The following is a 13,299-nucleotide window of genomic DNA, read 5'->3' as shown; positions in this document are numbered from 1 at the left end:
GTGAGCAGGCCTAGCTTTGCCTGATTGAAATTGCTGATGGGTGGTGACTGTCAATCGGCTGAGACAGGGGATCACTCTAGTACACATGGGGTAAAGGTCTCGGGACCCAATGCCTGCACAAAGGGACAGTGTCTACTGGGCGCAGCGACGACTTTGCAGTCCAGGCTCAGGTTCTACCGTGATGCCCAACTCCGCAGGTCTGGACAGCTCTGTGCCTGGGGTGGAAGCCAGGGCTGGGAACCGCTGTGCTGTGACTCTGTCCCTAAGGGAGCTGCTCCTGTCACTCAGGCCTCACTAGCCAATCAGGGCCTCGAACAGGACTGTCAGTCAGAATGGAGGCGGGCACTTCCGGTCCTCCATGCTTCAGGCTCCGCTTTGTCTGAGGGAGGCTCTCGGGTTCCGTGTGCCGCGCCGTGACCCGCGGCCGGGAGCTGTGAGGAGAGCGGGGCGAGCTCGGGATCCGCGCCATGGTGAGCGGGGCCGCCGTCCCCACGCGGGGAGGAGCCGCGGGAGCGCGCGTGGGGCTCGTCCCGGGGTGCGGGAACCGGCGGCGCCCGGCGTGACTCATTTTGTTCACTGAGCTCCCTGCACCTCCCAGGCGGAAGCGGGACCTCTGAGTGATTGAGCTCCCAAGGCTGCGCCTGCGCACAGCATGGGAAAAGGGAGCCGGTGCCTGGAAACTGTTTACGTAATTGTGCGGGGCGCGCGCATGCGCGGCTTTCACTGCCAGGGAAGGCGGACTCGCTGCCTCGCAGAGCCCTGGCTTCTCTGGTGTCTTCTAGGAGTTCTGCGCTGGGCACTGGACACTCAGGTGCAGGATCCGTGTGCAGTTAATTCTGTGCAGGTGGAAAGTCTGTGTCACTGACACATTTGCATGTGGATGCCGCGGGGGTCCAGTGTGTTAGTAAGACAGGCTTCCTGCGTTTCCTGGCCTCATGTATCAAAATAGACCCAATGTCAATTTCTCTCTAATTGTTCGTTCATGTTCTTTTGATCTCTTTACTCTTTCCCAGACAGCGCAGTCTTTATTGCAGGTGTGTGGGAAGTTTTGAAGTCAGGTGATGTCACTGTGTGTGTGATTTATTCAGTCTTGTGTTGGTCGTGTTTTCATTCAAGATGACGTTTTGCCATCAGTTTTCTGATGTTCATAGCGTAAATTATTGTTTTGGAGTTTTTATGGTTTGTTGGTTTTGGGGTTGTTGTTGTTTTTGTTTTTGTTTTTTCGAGATAGGATCTTTCTGTGTATCCTTGACTGTCCTGGACTCACTCTGTAGACCAGGCTGGCCTCGAACTCACAGCGATCCGCCTGCCTCTGCCTCCCGATTGCTGGGATCACAGCCGTGCGCCACCACCGCCCGGCCTAGATTTTTTTATTAGACTTTTGTTGAATCTGTAGTTCAAATTTTGTACTGAAAGAATATTAAGACTGCCTGTGTGTGATCATGGAATCTTTCTTCTTTTATCCAGTTTTTTGATCTTTTAATTTCAAAATTATAGTTTTAGCTGTAGATAATTGTCACATTTCTGTGTATTTTTGGCCATTTTATCCATGCTGATGTATATGAGACGTGGGGTCTGTGTTTTTATCTTACTAAATTTATGTGCATGAGTGTTTTGCCTCTATCTGTGTGTGTTCATCACTTGGGTTTAGTTCTCCCAGAAGACAGAAGATGCTACCAGATGCCTTGCCTACATGATTTACAGATGATTCTGTGCCACCATGTTAGTGCTGGGAACTAAACCCAGTTCTTCGGCAAGAGCAGTAAGTGGTCTTAAATTTTGAGGCATTTCCCTAGTCCTAAACGACAAATTTTCAAATTTTCATTTGTGTGTGTGTCTGTGTGTGTGTGTCTGTGTCTCTGTGTCCGCGTGCGCACGGAACTGAATGTCAAAAGAATTTGGATTTGCTTTTTAAAAAATCTGTATTTTGGGGGTGGCAGATGACTCAATGGGTATGTTGATTAGATGTCAGTGGGAAAATGTATAAGGCATTTTCTTAATCAATCATCTATATAATATTGGCCAACCCAGTGTGTTTTGTGTCACCTTGGGCTTGTGGTCTTGAGTTGCATAAGAAAACAGTCAGCAAGCCATGAGATCAGGACAGTGTCTTAGCAAACTTCTGTTGCTGTGAAGAGACACCATGACCATGGCTACTCTTAGCAAATCACTTAGTTAGGGTGTGTGGTCTGATTCTATATTGGGAAGGCACATTAATTCCAGATGAGCTTTACCTTCAGGCTTTCAGATAAATATTTTTACAAGGTCTTTTATATTGATTCGGGTTGACTCCACTCCACTGTGTAGCCACACAGGCCTTGCTGTCCTTCTGAGTCACCCTCCTGAATTCTTGAATTAAAGGATTGTAGTACCACACAGTTCTAAAAATACCCATTTGAGTCATTGAGTGCACTGTCCATATCAGTAACAGGAAAAGGATTTGTGTGGATAGCATGGTTTCTTTCTTGAGACCAGAACAGAAGGAATAGTTTAGTGTGTACACTGCAGGGGTAAATAGGCTAGGCAAAAGCTGGGTTACGGTTGGTTCAAGTTTAAGTCAGTGAGCTGCAAAGGTTTCTGTTGTATATGTTTTGATCTCACAGGTAAGTGACTTCCTGTTTACATTCTCAGCATGATTAATTCATACCTTACGAATGAAGGCTAATCAAATTGGTGAATGTACAATTTGATGACATTGTCCTGGACCAATGAAATTTCCAGTTGGGCAGCTCTCTCATATGGGTCAATACAAACCTGGTTGGCTCACTTCAGTCTGGTGAGAGGACTCAGACACAGGGCGTTTGGCTGTGGCTTCTGTGTCAGCATACAGCACTCAGCAGCTAACGTTTTACACAGGGCATTTGGCTGTGGCGTGTCTGTCAGCATACAGCACTCAGCAGCTGACGTTTTACACAGGGCATTTGGCTGTGGCGTGTCTGTCAGCATACAGCACTCAGCAGCTGACGTTTTACACAGGGCAGGTCATACAGTCCCCTATTAATGGCATTCCCTCCACCAGGAAAGAACTTAGTCTGTTTTAGTATCAATACACCTTAGTGTTCCTTATAGTTATTTTTATCTCTTTAAGAAGCCATGTATTGGCGTCTGGCTTAGTGTGGTGGTTTGAGTGGGTCTTTGAATGCTTGGCTCATAGGGAGTAGCCCATTTAGGAGGTGTGGCCTTGTAGGAAGTGTGTCACCATGGAGGCTGGCTTTGAGGTCTCCTCTATGTTCAATCTGTCCAGCGTGGCACAGTCCCCTCTTCTGTTGCCTGAAGATCAAGATGTAGAATTCTGAGCTTCTTCTCCGGCACCATGTCTGCCTGGATGCTGCCATGCTTCCTGCCGTGATGATAATGGACTAAACCTCAGAATCTGTAAGCCAGCATCAATTAAAATGTTTTCTTTTATGAGAGTTGCCACGGCCATGGTGTCTCTTCACAGCAATGGAAACCCTAACTAAGACACTTGGTCAGTGTTTCATTGCTGTAAAGAGACACCATGACCATAGCAACTCTTATAAAACCTACATTTTCAGAGATTGTTGTTGTTTTGGGTTTGTTGTTGTTAGTTGGCTTGTGTGTTTCTTTTCTTTTCTCACTTGTCATCATTGTGTGCAGCATGGAGGCAGTCGTCAAGTATACATGGTGGCTGAGAGTTCTACACCCAAAGCTGCACTCAGCATGAGGAGAGAAATCCACTGGTCCTGATGGGGACTTTGGTACCTCAAAGTGTCCCTGGGCCATCCTGATCTACGCTGTCTTCCATGCTCTTCTAGTATGGCCCATTAAGCCCTATTTAGAACATTCAACCACTGCCTGAATCCAAACCCCAAAGTGCACGCTCTGCCAACAAGTAGCATGGTCAGGCCTGTCAGAGAAATACCCTGCTTCCTAGTACCAACTTCTGTTTTAATCGGTATTCTATTGCTATGAAGAGATAAAGTGACTATAGCAACTCTTATAAAGGAAAGCATTTAATTCGGACTTGCTCACAGTTTAAGCGGTCATCATGGCATGGAGAATATCAGCATGCAGGCAGACATGGTGCTGGAGAGGTAGCAGAGAGTTTACATCTGGATCCACAGGCAGCATCTGGTTCCTGAGTCTTTACTGGTAAAAATCAAATGATTGAAATTTTGTTTAAAACAACACCATACTGTCTCTTATCCAGGGGTTTTCTCCCTCTCTCTCCCTCTCTCTCCCTCTCTCTCCCTCTCTCTCCCTCTCTCTCCCTCTCTCTTCCTTCCTCCCTCCCACTTTCTCCATTTTTTGAGACAGGGTTTCTCTGTGTAGCCTTGGCTGTGGACTGGGCTTTCTTCAAACTCACAGAGATCTGCATGCCTCTGCTGGGATTAATGGCATTACCACCCCTGCCAAGCAAAATCAGCACATTTTAATGGCTGTTAATTAGAGAAGGTTTTGCCTCCCTTGGAGTATAAATAAACTTCCAGTTTTCCCTTTAAACATTTCCTTGACCCTCTTCTCCAAATTTACAATCTATCAATCTCTGTTACGTTTTTCCATCTAAATACAAGTTGAGCACGAAAGAACTCAGGCTAAAATCCCCATATAGAGGTGGCTTTATAAGTGAGGCTGCTGGGTTAGAAAAGGTACAGTAGAGACAACATTGTGGCCTGCACCAGTGTCTCCACAGACCTGCAGGCACCAGAAAAAGCCTGCGTACTGCTGTGGCAGGGCGCAGCGGGAGGTTGAGTAAGTAGGTGGTGAAGTGATGGGAGAGACGGAGTGAGGAAAAATGGAGGCTTTGTGCACTGTGAAGTGAGGCGGAACTGGAGGCTGAAGGTAGGTTCTGTTGTTTTTCCTTGGGGAATGGTGACTTACGGGTTGTGATCCAGCAGTAGCGCCAGTGACAACTGCAAATGCTAAGCATCCTATGCATTCTTCCTTTGAGAAAACCTACCACTGGCTGAGTTGCTGTTACCCCAGGAGCTGCATCCTAGTCCAGGAAGAAGAATAGTGCATGCAGAGTAGAGACCCAAAACTGAGTCCACATGTCCTGCTGTGTTTACTTCCCACCACTGGCCCATCTGCTAATCTCTCTAGTTGGTTGTGGTGGTTCAACCATGAGCCATGATGACTCTATGTTGAGTTACAGTTTTCCTGTGCAGTGTTTAACTTTGGCAGATATTTCTTTGCAGTCTTTTGGTTGGGCAAACATTTGAAGCCACCCAGTGTTAGGGTCTGAAAGTGTAGAGCAACCCGAGAAGGCAGAAGAGTCCATGCAAAGCAAGATCTTTATTTGAACTGGGTAGCAAATGCTAGCCATTCAGGGACAGCGGCCTAGAATAAGGAGCTGATTGTGTCCCCAAACGTTCATCTTAGTAATTATCTAACCAGAAAAAAAAATCACAAAACTCACAAGTATCTGTGCCAAGATACGGTTCAGTTTTTCATCACTCAGAAACTTGGGTTCTTTTGAGGTCAGGAACAATCATTTGTGGAACAAAAGAATAAGGAGGAAGTTGTTCATCATCTGGAAAGTGACCAGCTCTCCTACAGCCTGAATTTCCCCCTTTGATCAAAATGGAGTCTGAACCCAAAATGGCAGCACTTAGCAAAAGTCTCATTTGTTTGGTCACAACATTCCCCCCTTATTTTTTTACCTTATTCAGGTCTTTGTTTATCTGTTTCAGAGTAGAGGAGGTTGTATTGGGTCCTCGGGATCTTGAGTTTAACTGACCTTTGGTGGTTGTACACAAACTGAGCAATGCCACTAATAATACAAAAGCAATATAAAAAAACAACAACGTTAGGGGTCTTATAGAACTAGTGAGGAGGGTAGTCAGCCTGGGGGACCAGTTAAGCAGAGATTCAAACCACTTAGAGATCTCACTGCTTTCTTCTTCTTTAGCAAGGAGGTTATCTTCTACCCTAGCCAGTTTTTAATAACTCCAGAGTGGTTAGCATCAAATCAGAAGGTCTCTCCTAGAGTCAAGCAGAGGCCTCCTTCTTTTAAAAGAGCAAGTGTATCCCATACCTCTTTTGGAGTACTACTTTGGCCAGGGAGTCCACTGGCCCGTCTGCTGATTTTTCACAAAGTAAACAGAAATATAAGTGGTCCTCTGTTTTTACCACAGGTCCCATGGCTTTGGAGGACTTGGTAAAGCTAATTTCTCAGTGGTGACTTTGATCCCTGTGTCTTCACCTGTCTGATATGCCAGGAGCCCCCAGGTCAATCCTGTGTCCCATCTAAAAGGGGGTAGGTGGTGAGTCCCAATCCCTGAGAGTGATTTGATAGGGTTGCATGTCCTTGGGACTTTACCAGAGGAGTGTTGTCCCCTCCGGATATGAATGTGTTCATCCTCATACTGCGGCACAGGGCTGTCATCCCCAGTGGTCACAATGGAATTGGCCTCTAATGCTAGAAGTGGACCCCTTTCTGTCAGCCAAGCATATTTCCTGCTCCAGAGCCTCTTTTTTTAGCCTCTGTCAAGTGGGCAAGGCACCCTTGGAATATTTCCCCTTTGCAAGGAACTTGGAGGGAGACCCCTTTCCAGTAGGCCATAAGGTCTACTTTAAATTTGGGATCTGAGGTGAAAATCTGATAACATAAATATTGACTATGGACAGAGCTAAAATTTCCTGGTTACTGTTCCCGGTGGAGGAGAAGCACGGGAGGGACTGACCTCACCTTGTTTAGGCAAAATGGGGCAACCAACTCTCCAAAGTCATGCTTGTCCACTGTTTTGGCTGGTACCTAGCAACATGGGAGGCACTGGGGCAGTATTGCCGAGTGGTTAGTGTTACCACAGTCCAGGTGGAGTCCTTTGTCTCTGTGCCATTGTCTTTTTGGAGACCTTGGGGGTCATTACTAGGATCCGAGAGTCTCTGTTTGTCATAGTAACTTTAAACATGTTGAATGCAATATTCAGCAGATCTCTGACAGGTTTGAGGGCCTCAGTCTCTTCCAATCATTTCCAACGTAAACCATCCTTGCCTATTTTTAGTTATTTGCTCATAAATCAGGATCCTAATAAGGCTTATTCTTATAATTAATTGCATTCGTATTTAGTATGAGTATGAGTCTAGTTCTTACCATATTAAAGAATTGGATCATTTTCAAGGTGACTGACTTATTTACTTGTAATTTTTTTTTTATCTTTCACAGTTTGCAAAAAAAAAAAAAAAAAAAAGAAGACAATTTCTGAGTTAAACCTCTTTCAGAACCAAGATACGACTTTTAAATATCAAGATTGGGAACTTTCTGGATCCTCCATGATATACCATTATAGAACACAACAGTTTTCCTGTATGACTCAGTTTATCAAAATATCTATAGCTTAAGAATGCTAGTAAAAACTAGCAAGTTAGACATATATCTTTAAGTCAGTCTCTGATGGCCTGAATAGGCCTTAGGGAAGGAGAGACATAGTTTTAAGCCAGTGATTCTCTGCTCTTTACTCCTGTAACCCTTCCACATAGTTCTTTTTTTTTTTTAAACATGTGGTAACTGAAATCTTAAAATTAACATCTGTCTTGCATGCAGCCCTAGGCTACCCATGTAAAAAAGGTCTTTTGACCCCCAAAGGGTTGTGACCCTTAAGTCAAGAAACTTTTCTTTCTTAGATTGCCTTAGTTCATTGTTCTACTGCATCAGAAGTGAGACTGTATAATCTGATGTTTAGCTGTAGCATTAATTTTTATTTATCTATCCATCAAGATCATATATTGACAAGAACATTACAACAAAATATCTGATAAATTTTAAAATGTCCCAGAACCTTATAAGTGTAAACTTTTGCTGTTTTTAAAATATCCAGTTTTTAATTTTCTGTAAAATTCCAAAACTTTCTTTAAAGAAGTTTAAAATCTCTCAATTGTGTGTTTTTGCAATATCAAAATAAAGTACCATTTAAAGGAGTAAAGACATGCAACAAAATCATTTTTAGAGGGAAAAGCCAAGTTTTAACAGTGTAAACAATTCAGTGTTTCCCAAACCAATACCAAGTGGGTTACTTTTATTTTACAAAGTTTGGCTGCCAGTGAGAAAAATTTCTACATATAAACACATGGAGTTTTTTTGTTTTGTTTTGTTTTGTTTTATCAACCTGATTTTAAAAACAGGACAGGGATTATTTAAAAATCTTATCCTAATTTAAAAGTATCTGTGTACACCTGTTTTGTTGGTTGGCTCATGCCATGTGTTGCTGGCCAGAATGTCTCTAACCATGAGTTACAAGTTTTAAGTTAATTTTTTCTTACAGATGTTACAGATTTCTAACCATACTCAATAACTTATAAGCCATCTATTACCAAAACATACATTACACAGTAAACCTACACACTTACTATACAAACATGTAGTGTCCCCCTATATTTATGCACTTAAACCGACAAACTTTCCTTAGTTTCTCCAGCTGCAGTTTTAAGGGAGGAGCACCTTGCTGCCTGCTGAATCCAGTTCTCATGGGCACAGCTTTTCTGTAGCATGACCAGCCACTGGCTTCCCTACCTGAGAAAGCTGAGGAGCTGCTGGAGCCCTGTAGTAGCAGCTCGTACAGATCGGGTGGCCCAGGCTTCACTGTTAGCCGGATCCAGGCACGAGGTGGGGCATTGCTCCTAGCTGTGGGTACAGGGCTTCAAGAGCAGCACCAGTTTATCAGTTTCTGTGGTTCTTATTTAGCCGCTTACTTTTTTTTTTTCCTCTTAGAAATTTTTGAAATGGGTTAAGACAAAGTCAAGGGATGAACAGCTGGTAGATGAAGTTTGGCCCATTTCTCCAACAACAATCAAGCTAAACAAAACTAGAGGTACAACTGACAGACATGGACAGACCTGCATGCCCAGAACCAGAACCAGGTGCTCCCCCAATGGGAGCTAGTGGGAGACCAATACACCTCCCAGGGTCTCTGACCCTAAGAACAATACTGTGCCCAGTTTCTCCTTCCTTGTGTCCCAGATGGTGTCCACCAGAAACCAGAATACAGGCTTGCCTCAGGAGGTCCAAGTGAGTGAAAAATAGTCCCATGTGCTGCTGATTTGGCTTTGTGGGTCACGTGTGTAGAAATTTGGTTCCTAGACAACACACCAAATGTTATGGTTGAAAATACAAAACAATCCAAGCAGACACAAGAGTTTATGCAAAGTAAGATATTTACTTTAATTAGGCAGCAGAAACTGACCAGTCAGCGATATCAGCACAGACCAGGAATCTATATAGATGTTCATGGCTTGTATTACCACCACAGGCCATGCAGGTGTTCCCAGTCTGGACTGCCACTTGGGTCCATGTGCTGTGATCCAAGGGCCTCACAGAGCTAGTCTTGCCTCTCACTGGCTTCAGGACATGGGAGAGCTATCCCCACTAGCCTTGGCTGCACAGTAGAGTTGGCCTTGACGGAGTGAGCTTGGGAGACCTGGCCCTGCCTTTTGCCAGCCATGTGGTAGCTATGAGGGAAAGATGCCTTCCCCCTCCTTTGCCCCTTGCTGCCTGAGGCAGACAGGAGAGCTGGCCCTGGTGGAATAAGTGCAGGTGGGGTGGACCTGAGGATATGAAAGCAGGAGAGCTGGTCCTGCCCCTTACCTGGTGTGTCATTGGGTGAGGTAGGTGGGGCAGTTCTATAGAGCTCTTCCTGGTGGTAAGGATGTGGGAGAGCTGGTGGTCTGACCAACTTAGCCACCACCCGGGCCCAGATCAAGGGCTAGGAGTTAGCCCACACTAACATCTACCTCATCCACAAACTGCTAGGGCACATAAATGTGCCAGTCTTACAGATCCTAAACTCCAGGATCTCGTTGACACAGGAGAACAACGGTATATCTTAGCGCAGTCCTGGTGAGGACCCAGTATTGATAGTGCAGTAGAGGCCAGAGGACTCAAACCAGACCAACGACTCATTGCAACGAGCACTTGCGAGTAAAGGTATATGGACAACAGGGTATACTGTGCGAAACACTGTGACACACTGCAGCTTCCACAATGAGGTGGCAGGGGCAGAGGGCTGAAACAAGGGGATGGGCAGATGAGTGGGATTCGGGGTCATGATGTGAAATTCATAAAGAATGAAACGTGGCTGCAGGGCAGCATTTCCATAATTATAGTGATGGTGGAGTCCAGCCTATTGTGAGCTGTGCCACCCAGGGGCGCAGGCTAAGCAAGGCAGTAAGCAGCAGCAGCCATGACATGTGCATCAGCTTCTGCCTCAGGGTTCCTGCCCTGCTTGAGTTTCTGCCCTCACTGTTTTGGATGATGAACAGTTATATGGAACTGTGAGTAGAGTACACCCTTTTCTACTCCCCCACGATTGCAATCTGGAATTCGGTACTCACTCATAGTTTAAGAGCTATAGGATACAAAGTACAGAAAACATCTGAAATAGCTGAAACAGAAACAATGTTAGAATGTTGTTTATCCACAGCTTGTTGATGTCAGAGCAACTGAAAAAAATGAAGATAAATGTATAGGTTCTTAGTGCACACTTGGGCAGACACAAGACTGGATATCACAGGTGGAACAGAATTAGTCCCGAGTGTCTTAGGGAAAAATAGGCATGGAGATTACCAGTTGGGGCAGGGGCGTGAGGTGAGGCGTTAAGACCCAGCATAGCCTGTGTCTGCAGCCTCCAGCTGCCACAGCTGCTCCCTGGCAGCAGCTTGTCTAGCACCCAGCAGGCTGTTCTTCTGGTTCCCTTTGAATTGTGCTTTCCCAACATTAATGTCTTGGCTGATGTAAATTCTTTGAAGTTAGACTAAATACATTTTGCATATGGGGTGACTGAGAGCCTCTTATGACTGGTATGGAAATGTGGTGGCTTGAATGGACAATCCCCCAGGTAGGATCTTTGAACACTTGTCTCTTGTGTGTGGCTTTCATTGGGTTGCGTATGGAACCTTCAGGAGGAGGATCGCTTCTGAAGGAGTTGGTCTCTGAGACTGGGCTTTCAGTGTTTATACCCTCGCCGCACTTCCTCGTTATATGTTTTCTAGTGTTTCACACTGAGCAGCCCACTTCCTTTTTGTGCTGTACACCATCACCACCCTTATAGAGTCCATCCCTGAAACACATAAGATAAAACAGAAGCAATTGCTTTTCCTTGCTACGCTATTTTTCTGGCCTTAATTTTTTTTTTTTTTTTTTATTTTTTATTTTTGGCTGATGGAATTAGGTTTTTGTAAATGCCAAGCACTTACTCTAGTGGTGAGCTTTACTCACATCTTGACTTTTGAACTTTGGCAGTAGTTGGCATTATTGTTTTCACCAGGATGGCATGAATTCATGACATTAATACTGAGTCTTTAGAATCACTGGATTGCAGGTCTTGAACATTTTCCCTACCTTTGTGTACAATTTTGATTTTTATAAAATGGTATGAGTCTTTTGCACACATGTATTTATACACACACACACATACACACACACACACACACATGAATGGATGGATGGATGGATGGATTTTACCACTTGTGTGCATGGTGTTCACTGAAGTCAAAAGAAAGAATTGGATTCTCTGGACCTGGTGTTATGAATGGTTATGAGCCTCCAATGAGTGTTGAGGATTGATCTCGGTCCTCTACAAAAGCAACACATGATCTTATCTATTGACTCATTTTTCCTGTGCTTTTTGGATTTGATTTTGGATCAACATTTATATGCTACTATTTTTCAGAAATCTTTTGTCAGTCAGTTACTTATTAAAAATGCATCCCTTTGTAGGAATATCATAGTCCATATTACAGCTTAAAGTGGGGTACTCCAGTTTTATGATAGACTAGTATTGAACTGAAGGGAATGTTAAACTCTTTGGAGGAATTTCAAGTGAGCCCCAAGTGCTTTCTGTTTGTTTGTTGGTTTGAGAGAGGATCTCACAATGTAGTTATGGCTGTCTTGGAAATCACTACATACATTAGGCTGGCCTAGAAATCACAGAAATGCACTTGAGGTATGGGATTAAAGGTGTGCATCACCACGTCCATCTTGCCCATCCTTTTCTGAAGTTAGGATATATTCAATAGTGTTGATCTGTTTGAGTCTGTCTTTAATATCTCTTAGTTGTCATTTCTCTGGCAATGTCATATGGAATTTAGCAGGCCAAGAAATGAAAGGTGTGATCCTCCTTTTCTGCTTTCTTCTAAAATAACTTGGTGATTGCATTTGAAGTCAGTGATATGGAATATATGCGTTGACCACCCAGAATTATGTAAATATATTTTTAAAGGTTTATTTACTTTTATTTTTATGCATACAGTGTTCCATTTGCATGCCTGCCTGCAGGCCAGAAGAGGACAGCAGACCTCATTATAGATGGTTGTGAGCCACCATGTGGTTGCTGGGAATTGAACTCAGGACCTTTGGAAGAACAGACAGTGCTCTTAACCTCTGAGCCATCTCTCAGCTTGTAAATATATTTTCAATGAAATGTGCATTTACCATCATTAAGTCTCACCATTTCTATAACACAAATGTATTGGATACTTCAGGATGCAGTCACCTATGAGGATGTGCATGTGAACTTCTCTCAGGAAGAGTGGGCTTTGCTGGATCCTTCTCAGAAGAGTCTCTACAGAGATGTGATGCTGGAAACCTACTGGAACCTCACTTCTATAGGTAAGAGTGTTAGTTGTCCTTTACTTGTCACTAGGAGACAAGTTTCTCTTGGTTATTGGTGCACTTCTGTTATGTGTGTTGTGTGTGTGTGTGTGTGTGTGTGTGTGTGTGTGTGTGTGTGTGTAAGAGGAAGAATGTAGTGAATAATCAGACATGGTTCTCAGGTTCACCGAAGATACTAAACTAAAATTTATATAATTTTCAATAATATATAATAAATGTTCTGGTACTACATTTTAGGTTACAAATTGGATAACCGGAATATTGAAGAACACTGTCAAAGTTCCAGAACATATGGAAGGTAAATTTCATGTACAGGCTGATAGAAATATGTCACTGATATTTTAATGTGCCCTGAAGGTTTAGAGAAAAGCAACAGTGTAAATAAGCACAGCACAGCGTTATGTATGTTGATGATTATTAAATTCTCACAAGACCAGGTAGCTGACCTGTGTTTGCAAGGCATTCCTCTAAGAAACAAGACAAGGAAACGATAGCTTAACATATGATACATTTAAGTCATAACCCTGAGAGAGCCATGATGTGTAATTTGTCAATCCATTTAGTTTGATACCATTCAGTTATCATGAAATCATGCACATCCATTAGATCAGCGTATGTCAAGACTGCTTATAAATGAATAGTTCATAGTAAAACTAGTGTTGTTCATATGCTTACCAAAGTTTAGTGAGAGCAACAGTTTGTGGGAGGCAAGGAGGTTGTTGCCATGGACC

At 43.8% G+C, this 13,299-nt stretch overlaps 1 protein-coding gene across 9 annotated transcripts in view; it reads left to right on the top strand.

Moving 5' to 3' along the window:
* The first annotated feature begins 327 nt into the window (after nucleotides 1-327).
* Nucleotides 328-13,299, top strand: part of ZNF554 (zinc finger protein 554) — a 73,864-nt gene continuing 60,892 nt past the window's right edge. Inside the window, exons 1-4 of one of the 9 annotated variants that reach the window (XM_084795224.1) lie at nucleotides 338-470; nucleotides 12,207-12,356; nucleotides 12,439-12,565; nucleotides 12,806-12,866. In XM_084795224.1, coding sequence (XP_084651350.1) covers nucleotides 12,532-12,565; nucleotides 12,806-12,866 — 95 coding nt within the window. In that variant the 5' untranslated portion in view covers nucleotides 338-470; nucleotides 12,207-12,356; nucleotides 12,439-12,531. Of the gene's footprint in view, nucleotides 471-510; nucleotides 812-1,651; nucleotides 1,763-7,848; nucleotides 8,969-12,206; nucleotides 12,357-12,438; nucleotides 12,566-12,805; nucleotides 12,867-13,299 lie in introns of those variants that run through there. The other 8 variants (XM_084795222.1, XM_084795225.1, XM_084795223.1 and 5 more) reach the window with 8 other exon arrangements.

This window comes from Acomys minous, assembly GCF_964271855.1.
Source record: "Acomys minous genome assembly, chromosome: 9".
Taxonomy (NCBI): Eukaryota; Metazoa; Chordata; class Mammalia; order Rodentia; family Muridae; genus Acomys; species Acomys minous.
The sequence above is the reverse complement of the archived record's forward strand: the minus strand, read 5'-3'. Positions and strand labels throughout refer to the sequence as shown.